Source organism: Liolophura sinensis, chromosome 6 (genome assembly GCF_032854445.1).
Source record: "Liolophura sinensis isolate JHLJ2023 chromosome 6, CUHK_Ljap_v2, whole genome shotgun sequence".
NCBI classification, from domain to species: domain Eukaryota; kingdom Metazoa; phylum Mollusca; class Polyplacophora; order Chitonida; family Chitonidae; genus Liolophura; species Liolophura sinensis.
In genome coordinates, this window is record NC_088300.1 from 32473492 (window position 1) to 32489248 (window position 15757).

Sequence of the window (15757 nt, forward strand, 5' to 3'; positions counted from 1 at the left end):
GCGGACATCGCCCACCCACCTGTGAGAGTCGACCCAGCTTGTGGTAAGTATTGTTCAACTGACGCTGACGGCTGGTCACATTGTCTTTGTCATAATGGAGATTTCCTGTTGACCGCACTGAGTAAAGCAAAAAAAAGAAGAAAAAGAAAAAGAGAGGAAACAATTAGGAAATTGCAGCAATGCACAGCTTCTGAATTTCAGCTTGGTGTAACATGAATATATGTATGTATTTAATGATGGTTCAACATCCACATATTCTGTTTTATAATATTGCCTAGATGGTGTTAACTAAGCCATAATCATTCATTCCACATATCCTTTCCATGAATTTTATTTCTGGACACCAACATGGATGAAGAATTTATGTATGTGTTTCGAAACATAACCGGATATAATATTCTGAAAATAAAATTTAAAAGCCAATGTCTGACAGGAAGTGATATTGTAACCTATAAGCTGTAACAGCTAGGTGTTTATGAAAGACACACTGCTCTCTCAAACTTTTGTGCTTGTGGTGAAATGAAACAAAATTTATTGCCAAAATGTGCATTTTCTAGTGAGATATCCTCAAATCATCCAATCAAAACATCTTTTTAAGATCAATAAAAGGCTCAGAGGGAGGCAAAACATGAAACTTGGTCATGGACGAAATTTTGGGTCAGTTTATTGTATATAAAAACTCACATATACATTTGGCAGTTCAGTTCCGGCACTGAAACTCAAGGAAAACTACCAAAAGTTCCAAATCAAAAATCAAATTCAAAAACTGACCAGATCATTTGCAAAAAAAATTCCACATCTGAACAGTGTTACTAATGTTTTTTAAGACACGTCACACATGCTTTCAAGATTTTCACTAAATAACTACCTTGATTTTTCAACCTTTTCAACCGCCTCTGCAAACCAATACTTTAAAACATTCTGAGAGAAATAGTTTCCAGAGTTTTATGAATCTTGCATCTTCAAAGTCATTTCAGTGTCGTTTTCATAATAATTGTGTGCAAAAAAATTCCACTGAAAAAAGTGTTTTAGTGGATGAAAAGGTTGAAGATTTACAGTACTCTTCTGTACCACACGTACAGCATGGCGATTATAGTCGGTGAAAAATTCAATGAAACTAAAGGCGATTCATAGTAACACAGTAGCTGTGTACAATGTATCACTCACAACTGTCCTTTTACAGGGAGTCTGTATGATCAGCCACATGCAGAGTTACTGTTAAAACCCACAGTGCATTAATGATGGTGATGGTATAGGTATATAACAGTCCATAGTGCATTAATGGCTGATAACAAGATGGTATTATATAGGCAAAATGTCAAATCCATTAACCTGCATTGCATGAGTTCCTGTTTAAGTCCATTCTCTAATATCATCCTCTAATGTCACAGGGACTACATTCCATTTGAGAACACCTGGACATTAAAAGGTCTTTAAGGGGGCCTCCGTGGCTCAGTTGGTTAGTGCGCTAGCGCAGCGTAATGACCCAGGAGTCTTTCACCAACATGGTCGCTGTGAGTTCAAGTCCAGCTCATGCTGGCTTCCTCTCCGGCCGTACGTGGGAAGGTCTGTCAGAAACCTGCGGATGGTCGTGGGTTTCCCCCGGGCTCTGCCCGGTTTCCACCCACCACAATGCTGGTCCCCGTCGTATAAGTGAAATATTCTTGAGTACTACGTAAAACACCAATGAAATAAATAAATAAAAAGGTCTTTGCCAGTGTCCTTTCGTTTAATACATATACTGAATTCAAACTAAAATTTCGTCCATGAATAAGTTTCTCACTTTGTTTCACTGATCTCAGAAAGGTGTTTCTCAAAAAGGTATGTTGGAAGTGAGAATAATATCTTACTATCCAACTTTCAGCACCAAAGGTAACATTTTATGACCTTCATATGCCTTTAACGTAATAGATTTGGCAGTCAGGCTACCAAGGAAATTGTAGGAGAAAACAAGGATGCAAAATTTCGGCTCAATACATACAGTATTGAAGTCATAAATTTGATTCCAACATTCAATAGACTAAATCGTGTGATTTTGTAATTTATGGTAATGTTGACACTGTGCACAGGCAAGCTAATAACGTAATTTTTTGACCATATTTTTTGCACAAACCCACTAAAAAACGTTGAGATACCTTAGTTTGGTGATTTTAGGAAACACTATTTATTCAACCTTTTCAATTATCTCTGCAGCCAATATTCTGAAATATTCTGGGAGAGCTACTGGGTGCAAGAAACTAATCTGCACAGTTTTATGAAGCTTACATCTTTAGTAACACAAACAAATCATCTTAGCATCATTATGATAGTAACTGTACGCTTAAATTCCACAGGGAAAAAGTACTTTAGTGCTAGAAAGTTTTAAAGATTTACAGCAACCATGATGTTATGCTGTGTTAACCACTTAACAATATTCCTACCACAAAGAGCAACAGCAGGGATTTTTTTCACTAGCAACTTTCTCTTAACAAAGAAACCTGTTCTGTATTAAAATGTGGTATCTTTTAACTTTACAAGTTTGGATTATTCTATGCCTAGCGAATTCAAAAAGCCCTTCTGTGTACAAAATGCAATGGATCTGAAGATGCAAAGAAAAAAAAAATAGGCCAATGTTACCTTGGCAATACCCTTCTCTGTCACTACTGAATGAGTTTCATTCCTTCCTGTTAGGCAAGTCTACGCCTAAGCCCTTTAATAATGCATGCCTGGTATACATCTTCATTTGGAAAGTTTTCTCTCCATACTGTAGAGAGCTACATGTATTTAGAGGGTGTAATAGCAGGTGAAAAAATCTGGCATCTACACGTACCTTGTCCTAAAGCTGAACTGACCCATATATTGGTGTTTCCAGATAAATTCAGATGGAAAAAAGACTACATATGCATGGTACATGATGGGACTCTAAATCACAAAAAGTAGCAGGTATGTAAAGTTTCATTTTGACTGCTTAGATCTATTAAAAGTCAAACAGGAAGTATTAAAGTCAACATAAAAGAAAGTCAAGACTTCCCAGCGACATGCTTATTGGTGTAAAGACACATGTCTATTGCCAAAGCCACTTCAGTTCTTTTCCTTTTTTGCCTCAACAATGTATGTTTATCCCAAACTCATTCCTTCAGTTTTGTTCGAATCCAGGAATTCAAGCTTATTTATTTATCTGATTGTTTGTGACATCAAAATTTTTCTTGACTTCAAACATTTTAAGCAAAGGTCGTAAATTTTATGGGTGGAGGGACCAGGAATGACTCAGAACATACCAAACACTGATGCTATATTGGTTCAAAACATAATCAACACTGATTGCTTTTATTACAGAAGGCCCAATCAACAATAAAAGCAGACAATCTCCCTGTTGAAGGTCAGAACTGAACCTGTACCTTATAGCTGCAAGTCATGTTATTTAATAAAGACACATTTCCACTACTCAACTAGCATATTTGTGAATCTTAATCTGTTTATTTGTGAGCTGGAGGAACAAGTTTAACCTGGCCAATTATATTTTCCCTCAGATTTAAATACTTCAACAATAGCCAGTTGACTCATTGTCTTTGATTTATCCTAATTCTTCAACCTATGCAACCACCTATGCAACCAATATTTTGAAATATTCTGAGAGAACCATGGAGTGTAGAGAAATAATTTGTACAATTTTATGAAGCTTGTATCTTTGACGACGCAAACAATTTTTTTTTAGCATGACTCTTATAATAATTGTAAGCACAAATTCCACTGAAAAAAGTACTTTAGTGATTGAAAAGGCTGAACATTTACAGTACTTGTTTATTAGTTTATTTTATGCTATACTCAGTTTTATTTATTTACACTGATAAGTTTATGGGTGAAAAAACTGGAGCACTTAGCAAACAACCAACCAAACTTTTGTTTTTTTCCCACGTGTGAAATTAATTTATTTCTTTAATTGTTAGGTGTTTTGAGCCGTACTCAACAATAATTCACTTGCAACCAGCAGTATAGGAGGAAACTTAGCAGAACCTGGGGAAACCCACAACAATCTGCAGGTTGTATTCAACTCTACATTCAGCATTGTGAAAACATTTTTGTGCAGGTAACGCGAGACTTATTACACTGACTGTGAGAAGGAGACAGTTCACAGATAATGCTGTAGATAATGATGTACAATGGCATCTACCACTGTTGTTAAGAGCTGGACATCATTTCTAACAGCAAACCAATTTTTGTTCACTTCAAATCACACTGAAGTTAAAACTCAGGAGTATTGGTCAAGTAAGTAAAAAACCTTTTTTTTTCTTTTCTTTCTTTCAGTTAAAATAATTTTTAATGAATTATATTTTCATGGGTGTTTAATGCCATGTTCAAGAATTTTTCACTTAAATGGTGGTGGTCAGTTTTATGGGTGGAATCAACCATAGAGCCTGGAGAAAACCACTGTCCTTTGGCGAGTACCTGACCAACTTCCAGACTTAAAGTTTGAAAATGCTTTTGAACACATAATTTCACTGTCCTTTGCTAGACCCATAATCTGGAGATATTCGAATTCACTGCCTCAATAGAGACGTATTTTAAGACTGTTCTTTCAAAAAGATGATCTGAGTGAAAATGTAAATACCTATGCAAAACAGACACTCTTAATTTTACTCATGAATTTTTCCCTTGTACGATGGTGGCCAGTTTTATGGGTGGGAGAAACCACCATATCTGGCAAATAAATGTCTGAGATCGGGTAAAAGTACAACTACCCTATACAGTACTGAATGAATGATTAATTAATGCCACAGCTTGTGTCTGGAATAAAAATGGAATTTATGCTACCCTAAATACCCTAAACATTTGAACAGAAAAGAGCATTTTTGGAGGCAAATAATGTCATGAGATATTACTTTTAGGTGCTAAAGTAGGACATCATCCTACCTCCCAAACAACTCTCGAAGTACCTTTCAAAAAATCAACAGACCTCCCAGAATCTGGAAAAATGAGCATCTTAATCACAGACAAAATTTTAGATCATTTAGGGTAATCATTCTTGACGACTTTAATATAGTGACAAAGTGACAAGGCTTACCTGAGGGTGCACGCCTAACAGGTGCCCGTTTAACCTGCACCACTTCCTTCTTCATTACTGTTTTCTTTACTTTCACTTTCTCAGGCACTCTGACCGCCTTTTTCACAGCTCGCTTCACAGTAAGCGGCTCTATCTCCTTGACGTAATTTGCGGGGACAAAGCCCTCCGTGCCATCTTGTTTCTGTATCTGCCACCAATCTTCGTTTGTCTTCTGTAGTAAAAGCAGTACCTGAAATATACAACATTATCATACTAGTTCAATGGATGTATTTAAACAAAAAATGCAGTACCACATATAAGCAGTAACAAATTTATTTGGGTTCCTACCATTTTTCCTACAAATCACTGTAAAAAGCCTAAAAAAATTCATCCATAACTAAGAAGCTCATTTTTCCTGATTCTAAAAGCTCTTCAGATTCCAGAAAGTTGTCAGAACGTAGGATAAAATCTGACTGAAAAATGTTTCTGTACCAAACGTTTCTTCACCAAAAGACATATTTTCTCAGGCTGACAATTAAAGTGAACATAAAGTCTGCCACTATATATACATACCAAAAATGATATAGGACACGGCTATCGCAGAAAAAATATGTAAAAAATTCTATAAAGTTTTGAAAGCTGAAAAGATGAAATTCAGCACTGGGAACATGGCAACGACGGAGAATTCACGCTGAGTAGCCATGTTGTAGAAGTCCTTATGAACTTGGCCAATCACTAACGCTGATAGTGTCACATGATAATTGGCTGTCACATCAAAACACCTATAAGTTCTTGATTGACAGTGTGGTTTGTAATAGTGGATAGACAGATATTGATGCCTTAAATTGGATTTTGCAGTCAGTTTATGTGTTAAACTGATGCATTTCGAACCACACATTTATAAGCAGGGAACAGAGAACGGCTGCCTTTGTCACAATGTGTACATGTTGGGCAGGATACTGCAGTAACTTGTCAGGTGAGGAGCTGGCAAGAAAACCACCTCTAAAGTGTCACTGCTTGAAGAAAAACGTTGTGACTGCATTATTTTTCCTCAAAAAGTCAGATTTATTACGAAAATATCTTCCCAAATCTGAATGAAAGGGTCCATTATCAATCAGAAGGTCCCACTATGTTTGATAAATTCCCTGAAATCTTTACAATCAGCTCGGACAAATGCTTTTACCCATGCAGGACGAGGCTGAGCAGAACCTCTAAAACATCACTCTAACAGAGCGCCGAACTAAAAGAAACATCGGCCCTTTGAACACAGAACAGAGCAGATACTCTATAGTTGGGGATCAGACATTTTTCTTTGTATTTTCTCATTGTCAGATTGTTTACGGGAGTTTTTTAATTTTACGGGAGAGCTCCTAGGTTTTGTGACATTACTGTAGATAGTCATAACATGGCAGAATGGCGTCCCCAAAAGGAAAGGCTAGGTACTGACAATTGTTTGCTATTTATTTTGTTGGTAAGCAGTGTAGAATTTTTGAAATATTTTTAGAACATTTCTGGAATACTACTTTATTAATTAATTAATTCAGCTTTAGTGGCTGATTTTATGTTCACTTTAAATGCCTTTAAAAATGCACTCCTGGGGAAAATTTTAGGTCATTAGATAACTACCTTTCACTCCCTTTTCAATTACTATCCACAGCATAAAAATGATATTGATAACTGATCTTTTAATACACAAAATTTCACCATTTATTCACACGACCAATATTTTATGTTGTACACAAGTTCCTTCCACTCATACAATGCCATCTGAGGATTACATGACGGAGATAAATGACATCAATACACATTTCTCATCACGGAGTCAATCATTTCAATGTCATTGCCTGGTATTATGTCCCTGCTCTTGTTAATGACCATAAGCTATCAGCAGGTACAGACCATTCCTGGCAGCCAGTACCAGTAGTCAATGTTAACAACCAAGTCAAAAACCATTTGTTGATCACCCAAAGGCATGACACATGAGGGCAGACAAACCAATCACTTAGCAGGAATAACAGGGCAGAGAGGGTTGAGGAGGGGGGTGGAGGAGGGGGGGATGGGGGATAGGAAATGGGGGAGGGAGCATTGGAGCATTTAGAGAGCATGATCATTCTACCTACAACATTCCCTGAGGTCCTTAATTACCAAGCCATCAAATACCGTATTTGACCCAAAAATGTGCCAAACGTGGCCATTTTACTAAATATGACTTTTGGCACTGAAACATTTTCCCAGTAGGATATCATCCTACCTTCCAAACAAATATCAAGACACCTTCCTAATACCAATAGAACTGTCGACAGAAAAAGTGCAACTCGATCAAGAGCAAATTTTCTGGTCAAATGGAGCGGATTCTCCCAAAAGATGACCATTTTTTTTTTTTTATTTATACCTGAAAAATCTCTACAGTAATAGGTGACGTTGAAGCTCAGCTTCTGACATTATCCATGTACGCAAACTGACAACAGAACACAAAAAAAACGAATACCCATTGTCGATCTCCAGACTTTCGCAACATCACAAGTCTTTCTCAAAATGGACCTCTTCTTTAACAACCCTGGTTATTAAATTACTTGTATTTTCACGACTTTAGAGCAAAACATTCACTTAGTTATGTATATCGGCTGTTTAAAACTCGACACTAAAAGAAGAGGGGTGGGTGGGGTGGGGGGGGAGGAGAGTGTTGACAGGGTGGTGTGTTTGGATCAATAGACAACTGCCCATTATGGGCAAAGATGTGCCTAAGCTCACCTTCTACTTGAGCTGTGACTGGTCACAGTCACGACAGCTCAGCCTAATCATCTGTGTCATTTATTCTATACCATTTGTCCACTACCATGTAGGCCTGTTTCACACATGGGGACATCATGATATATATGACACCATACATGTGTATATACATCTTTATAAGGGTTACCAGCGAACTGCACAACCTTAACAGTGTTGGGAAGTCAAAGCTGCTGATTGGTTGCTTTGGCAGAGTACCGTGCCACCTGCAGGCTTGATAAGGTCCATCAACAGTATACCTAGGTTTATACGATGACTCAAATCAATACACAATAGCAGGTGAGAAGCCAAAGGGAGCATGAATGATCGAGTTTTGGTGATCTGTCTCCTGACTGGAGTTAACGCATTTTGCTGCTTAATTACAAAGGCGTCGTTAAGAAGTCAAAAGGCTTAGAGGCAAGGATCGCTTAGGTTACGCCAGCTTTTAACTAGCAGTATCAGAGCTGAACCTTTATGATCTAGTCCTTGTAAACTAATGATCGTACAGTCTCAACTGTGTGAAGGGAAATAAGCTACACTGTACACAAAGCTACAGAGAGTGCCCCCTGGATCTTCCGAGAGACTTTCGAGAAGCATACAAAAAACACAGCTGTGATCACTGATGGGGCAGAGTTTTATGCGCCTGGATTTACTTGAGTAACACTTTGGCTAAGGTGAATAAGCTACTGACATGGCCTATACAAAGTAACAAACAGGTGATCTAGCTGACAATTTACACATATGATGCTATGTGAACTTCTGCCATACCACTCCAGGCAGTATTCAATCACAAATTTGGTGTTAATAAGTCATGTCCAGTTAATTAATACCTGGTGATTATTTTGTGACAACTCCTACACTGTCAATCTGCTTCCAGTTTATTGGAGGTACACTGTTCAGTCATTGCATGAACTCCTTGAAACCATGACTGGAAGGCAGCTGTTAAGAAACCACAGGGATCCTACCCCAAAATCAACGAAACCCTGCATGGTTTTCAATGCCAAAATCAACATTTTGAGGAGATAAGAAGGAAGTTCAACAAGAAAGTAAGTAAGTTACTTATGTTAAAAATTTCCAAGGGTCCTTGGTCAAAATGTATGTATAAATGACAAAATTCACCACCTCTCTTTCTTGTGTCAAACTGAATGTACATATTTTACAGACAAGGAAAATAAATGCTAAAATAAGTGGTTTTTAGACATTTTTCCCGCTAAAATTAAATGTTTAAATTCTATGGTGGGCTTTATGATAATAATATAATTGGATACCAATGATATACACACAAACTACTTCTATTTTCACTTTCTGAAGATATTCTTATACACGTCTAGTCTAACAGCTATTTGTACACAAACAAATATTTCAACAGTAAGTATGAGAATTGATGTCCTCACTACCTAAAGAGGGAAAATGAAAACCCCCCAAAAAACAACAAAAATATAAGTCAGTCAGTAAAATCCGTTTTATTTTAAAAAGTGAAATTAGTTGTGAACACCTTAGACCATTCAGATGCCACCAGCAAGCCAAACCAATTGGGTCAGCTCGCGTGTTCACATGCTCGTGTGATACACAGAAATCTTTTGAAGACAGGAAATCAATTATCCAACTGTTACATGCACTACTAATATATGCCTTTGACGGTTATCATGCAGTTATTTGCTCAATAAGGTTCTTGTCTCAGAGGAAAACTATGGATTCTATGGTTATTGTTAATCATTTTCTTAAATATCTATGGCATCAGAAATTGATAGACAAGGTTGATGCAATTTTACATCGGCATAATTATAAAAGAACTGAATTATTTACAGGAAATATGTATGTCACATATGTCCATGAGAGCATAAGAAATTTCCAAATATATTTCAATACCTTAGCAGTGTATCATGGTTTTTTTTGTTTGTTTCATGTTAACAGGAAATCTGCAAGAGTTTATGAATTCCTGATTTACACATGGTTCAACGAAAATGGATGGCATGGGCTTTAACTCCAGTGAGTCATCAGACAACACTTCCGCAGAAGACGCCCTGACAGAGCGCAGGGAAGACGCTGAAATTAGCATCACCGCCCTGTTCCTTGTGTTCATAATAGGGTTAGCTGTAACTGGCAACATTATGGTCATCCGCGCTATTCAGTTATGTCCTATGCTCCGCGACGATCGGTCAAACTTATTCATCATTAATCTGGCCATAACTGACCTGTCCAGTGCTATTATTGTTATGTCCAGCTCTTTTGTTAGCCTTGTGGCAGATAAGTGGCCCTTCCCGCAGATTGTGTGTGACTTTGTTTGTGCCGCCAACTATTGTTTCATAATCGTCTCTATGCTGACTTTAAGTTTCATCAGCATAGATCGTTATCAGGCTGTGATAAATCCTCTACTTTATATCCAACGAATGACACGTCCGAAGATCTTTGCGATGATCAGCTACAGTTGGTTGCAGGGTGTAGCCTTTGCCTGCATTCCAGTTGCTTTCCGCTGGGTAAGCTATGACTACTGGGAAGTGATCTGTGCTATAGAGTGGCACACTGACCCTCAAGCTCTCTACTACGTCATTTTGGCGTTTTTAATGTGCTTTTTAATCCCAGGGATCATCCTGGCAGTGTGTTACTTCTGCGTGTTAAGAGAAGCCCGCCACTGCAGAATTGGCTGTGTGAAAATGAACACCAGCAACAGTAGACTTGAAAATGGAGGCCAACGAACAAAAAATGTCAACAGCAATTCGAAAACAATCCGTAGCCTAATATTTGTGGTTCTGGCTTATTTCATTTGTTTGACACCTTTCTGTGTGACTAAACTAATAAAGGTGATATCGGCGCAGCCCAACTTTCTGCCAGGTTACATCAACCTCCTGTCCTCATGGTTCGGATACTTATCCAGTGCGATAAATCCACTCATATATGGGATTTTCCGTAGAGACTTCCGCAGGGTATACTTAAGAATTATCCACAAGTTACCGTTCTTCTCGAGTTCACCACGAGGTGATGACACAGCAAATTCTACATTTGGCACTGAGGCGCAGAGGACTTCATAGAGATCAACACAATGTTACAAACACAAATTGCCCAAGAGAAATTTTGCCAATGTCAGTAAATAAGGCATTAAAAATAATCTGTTTTCCATCTTACAGGGTCACAAGTGCCTGACAGTAAGTTTTAGTTTATATATTGACTGATGTATACCTTACCTGTGATACTTGTTGTAATATTTATGTTGTACAGGTTTCTTTAACCTACTATCATTAACCTACTATTACATTTTGTCTAAATTTCTTATTAAAATACCTTAAGGCCTTGATGTGCTTCTTGACATACATTTCATGCAATCAAAATAACCTAAAATTTTGTCCACAAAAAAGTCACTCATTCTGCCTGATTTTCTGAGTTTGAATGACTTTAGAAAGAAACGTTGTGGTTTGTTTGATTTATTTATTTAATCAATTTGATTGCTATTTCATGCTCTATTGTAAAATGTTTCATCAATATGACAGCTGCCAGAAATATGGCAGGAGCAAGCTGGGCAGAACCCAAGGGGAAAATTTTTTTGAAAGACAAAATATGATAGCTTACTAGAAAATGTACGTTTCAGCACAAATACTAATATTTCAAGGCATTTATTTGCTTCCAAAAATGAACTTTTTGCAGCAATTTTTTTTGGTAATATTTCTACTCCTGTGTAATGGAGGATTAATCAAATTCTTTATGGAACTCTTTCTCCTAACTATGTCAGTATTTTGATAACATTAATACATGCTTGAATTTGGTGCTACTAGATTTACTGTATCCAAAGATTTTATCCTCATGATGTATGAGTTAAGTGTTGATATTTATTTACGAAAATCAGAGAGAGCTAACTTTTTATGTGCCTGTACATATATTTGTAATATTAAAAAATTCTAACAAAAATATTCTGGAAAGTTTTGATTTATTTATGTTTTTGATTGCATATGCATGGGATGTACTGTGTTTGTACAGCTTAAAATGGAAAGATATAACATCAACCAGCTCTGGTGAATATGGAGAGTTAACATGTAGATTTTGTGTATCACATTCTCAATTAAGTATTTGTCTATAATTTGATTGGTATTCTTTATAACATTTAAGAGTGTGTTTCACCTACAAAGACGTGAAAATAAGAAAAACCAACTGAACCTGTCCGCGTACCCTAATTCTTGAATATTTTCAACCACCTCTGCAACCAATATTTTGAAACATACTGAAAGAGTTATGGGGTGTAGAGAGCTTGGCATCAATTGATGGTACTTCTATGTATGCATGAGTTCCACTGCAACAAAGTGCATTAGATGTTGAAAAGGTTGAAGATTTTACAGTAGAACGATCCACATAACATGGGATGACAAACCACTGTTTGTGCACCGAATGCTCAACTTATTGTACTACATTGCTCTGGACAGACTCCTGTCTGATGTCAAGCAAAAATGTCAAAGCAAAATACGATAACAGATTTCACTATACAACAGGACAAGCTTTTCTATTCCGTATGTAATAATCAATCTCTACATAAAGTGAAGAGTGTGTAACACTACAACGACAACGCTCAATCGGCTAACGAGAGAAACAAATATAGTTTAATCCCTTAGGTCACGCAGTCACTCTGCAACCATGTATGACCCACTGATACATAAAATGGCACTCAGAGAATCAAAGTCAGGACAGACGTTTCAAACTGAATGGCTTTTAAACAGTCGTGTTCAGGGTATAATAACCAAAACATGACATTTCAAAACAGGAATAAGATCATGAAACACAAAGGCAATAAATGCAGGGTTTCTTTGCAGTAACTGCATGTCAGCGATGCCAGAGTTTTGTGATGTCATACATGACTGTATAAACACTCAAAGTGAAAAGAGAGAAAAAAAAAAGGGGGGTGGGGTGGGGGGAGAGGAATTATTTGGTTTCATACGTGGTTTTAAAGCCTTGGTGGACTGAGAGTTTCCCCCCGGAGAAAATGACTCCTGGTGTAAATAGTCATTTGTTTAGACATGTATTCTATTGAGGCCACTTTGTGTAGTGGATCATGAAAGGATACATGATAAAAGATTGATCGAGATATACTATTTAATTGATTACAACCTACCCATTTAATTAATGATGAAGTGCTATTTCTCGAATCTGCCCATGGGATCAAATCTCTTCCACCATATCAGCCCTGGAGCTATACGCCACTCTTTTAGGACAATGAGAACATTATTAGTCACATGACTACAGTGATAGGATACGCAAATATATGGTGTCAATAATCCTCAGATTGGGCGAGGCGTCAGCGAAGCCTAATATGAGGATTATTGACACCATATATTTACGTATCCTATCACTGTAGTCATTATGTAACAAATTTATCCTGCAAAGACCCATCAATTCAGTGTAGAAGACCGATGTATAGGTGAATCGCATCGGCGTTGTGATCATTGTTGGACCTCAACAAAGGGAGATTTGACGTCGTCTGCAGGATTACAGAACATATCTGTACTCCATGTGACTGTTGTTGTCCAATGAAAAGCGGAGTATTTTGTCTGATGTGAGATAAATAACAATGCGGTCCCTGTTGTTCGACCATGTTTAAGCAGTTAAGCCGGGTATTAACTTTGAGTCTGTATTAACTTGTCATTAGTTTTGTGTTTGACCAAGACGTGTATTAAGATTATAAACCTGGGTTAACTTTTAATACACGTTTGAACAAAGTACACATTTGATATCCTGTCATGCATAATGTTGTCATTATGCAATAGGTCCATTCAGGTCAGGCTTTGTACTTATACAAAGGCTCAAAAGGCATTCTCACACAGTCAGTACCTCAAAGCACCGCTGTGGTAGTTTTCCATCCCAAATGCTACTTAAACCAGTAAATATATAATAATTAACGTGAACTGTTTTGTTGCGCAATCTCATGGCAACCACGATAAATAGTAGAAAGCTTACAAAGGACCAATATGTCCTGAAAACTCAATGAAATGGACTTTTTTTTTTTTTGCCGTTTATTTGATCATCGTTCTCTGACTGACAATTACTGAATATGTTGCATCAATCAGAATCAATAAAACCTTTTCTTTTCTTACAGCAATTCTAAGCGTTCATTAACCAAATATTATTACTGACTGCAATGTTTAGCTTGCATACCAGGTAATACACAGAACTGCCTAATATGGGTGATATATACCTATGATAGTTTGGAATTTCATTTCTTTCAATGTCTATCTTTCCAATACAAAGGTATATTCTCATAGTTAACTGACTGTGCAATATGCTTATACTTTCTCAACAATATTTCACTTCAAATACCGTGCAAAGTGCTGAATACCTCTTGGTCATAAGGAAACACATAGTGTGCTTACAAAGTAATGGAGGGACAGACCCAAAACAACCGTGAAAAAAATAAGTCAACAGAAAATAAATGGAAAATCTGGAACACCCTTATTGGAGAATGGCTGATATGCAAATGTCTGTTTCGACGCTTAGACTCTTCTACATGATTTGGAAAATGAGCAATGTTCTTCCCAATAACTAGTGTACATATGATGCTGTAGAAATTTGGTAAAATCTGACTACAACATTTATTTATTTATTTATTTACTTTCCTGATTGGTGTTTTATGCTGTACTCAATAACATTTCACTTGTAGGCCTTCACTGACGGCCAACATTATGATAGGAGAAGCTTGAGGATAACCACAATTATTTCCAACTTACTTCTTGTGATTTCTACATTTGTGTAGGGGGTTAGACGCCATGGGGTGGAGCAGGAAGGCATCAGTAATGAGGCATTTCCCAATACCCTGTCTCACCTGCTGGTTGGGACTGTTGCAAGGTTGGCAGTCATTGTTCTTATTGTCTTCTTTTTGTCTTATAATCTGAGAGAATAATTTTATTAGTTTAGAATTGTTAATGTCTTCAATTTACATGTATGTTAAAACCAGAACCTCAAATGTGTTTGATGTGATAATGAAATATGTGGAAGGTGTTCCTAAACATTGTTTTTTGTGAAGGCCTTGAGGAAGAAAATTTTCAATTTAAACCGAGTTACCAGTTTACCTTACTTAAGATGTTATTCTTACTATTATATAGGCTTCAAATGCCTGACATGCATTTACACCACCTTCAGTATATGATAATAGAATACCTTGAGCACTGAACTCTACTCTTTACATGTAGCTTAGTATCTCCTGTGAAGTTGCCGTGCACCTATATGCTGTGCACCTATGTGCCGAGCACCTATATGCAAGCTGCAGAATGTTTATAAAGAACACATCAATCCATGGTAACAATCCGATACAGGTATTCATATAAATTATGTAAAAATCTAATAGCCAATAATAATCTACTGTTCCATGTTGATATGTTTATTGTGCCAACTTTTACCATTATGGTCCATGTTGATATGTTTACTGTGCCTATTTTTACCATTATGTTCCATGTTGATATGTTTATTGTGCCAACTTTTACCATTATGGTCCATGTTGAAATGTTTATTGTGCCTACTTTTACCATTATGGTCCATGTTGATATGTTTACTGTGCCTATTTTTACCATTATGTTCCATGTTGATATGTTTATTGTGCCAACTTTTACCATTATGGTCCATGTTGAAATGTTTATTGTGCCTACTTTTACCATTATGTTCCATGTTGATATGTTTATTGTGCCAACTTTTACCATTATGGTCCATGTTGAAATGTTTATTGTGCCTACTTTTACCATTATGATCCATGTTGATATGTTTATTGTGCCAACTTTTACCATTATGGTCCATGTTGATATGTTTACTGTGCCTATTTTTACCATTATGTTCCATGTTGATATGTTTATTGTGCCAACTTTTACCATTATGGTCCATGTTGATATGTTTACTGTGCCTATTTTTACCATTATGTTCCATGTTGATATGTTTATTGTGCCAACTTTTACCATTAAGTTCCATGTTGATATGTTTACTGTGCCTATTTTTACCATTATGTTCCAT

At 36.9% G+C, this 15757-nt stretch overlaps 2 protein-coding genes across 4 annotated transcripts in view; one reads left to right on the forward strand and one right to left on the reverse strand.

Moving 5' to 3' along the window:
• LOC135466408 (spectrin beta chain-like) overlaps nucleotides 1-15757 on the reverse strand; it is a 153590-nt gene that overhangs the window by 62652 nt on the left and 75181 nt on the right. Inside the window, 2 exon segments of the mRNA XM_064743860.1 lie at nucleotides 20-117; nucleotides 5042-5270. Coding sequence (XP_064599930.1) covers nucleotides 20-117; nucleotides 5042-5270 — 327 coding nt within the window.
• On the forward strand, nucleotides 2218-11681 carry LOC135466407 (5-hydroxytryptamine receptor 1A-like). Of its 3 annotated transcripts, none has more exons than XM_064743857.1 (3): nucleotides 2218-2922; nucleotides 8664-8832; nucleotides 9701-11681. In XM_064743857.1, the coding sequence occupies exon 3, from the start codon at nucleotides 9751-9753 to the stop codon at nucleotides 10813-10815; it is 1065 nt and encodes a 354-aa protein (XP_064599927.1). In that variant the 5' UTR covers nucleotides 2218-2922; nucleotides 8664-8832; nucleotides 9701-9750; the 3' UTR covers nucleotides 10816-11681. The 3 variants fall into 3 exon arrangements, with proteins under 3 accessions (XP_064599927.1, XP_064599928.1, XP_064599929.1); XM_064743858.1 differs by lacking the exon at nucleotides 2218-2922 and adding an exon at nucleotides 4156-4245; XM_064743859.1 differs by lacking the exon at nucleotides 2218-2922 and having other exon boundaries at nucleotides 8438-8832.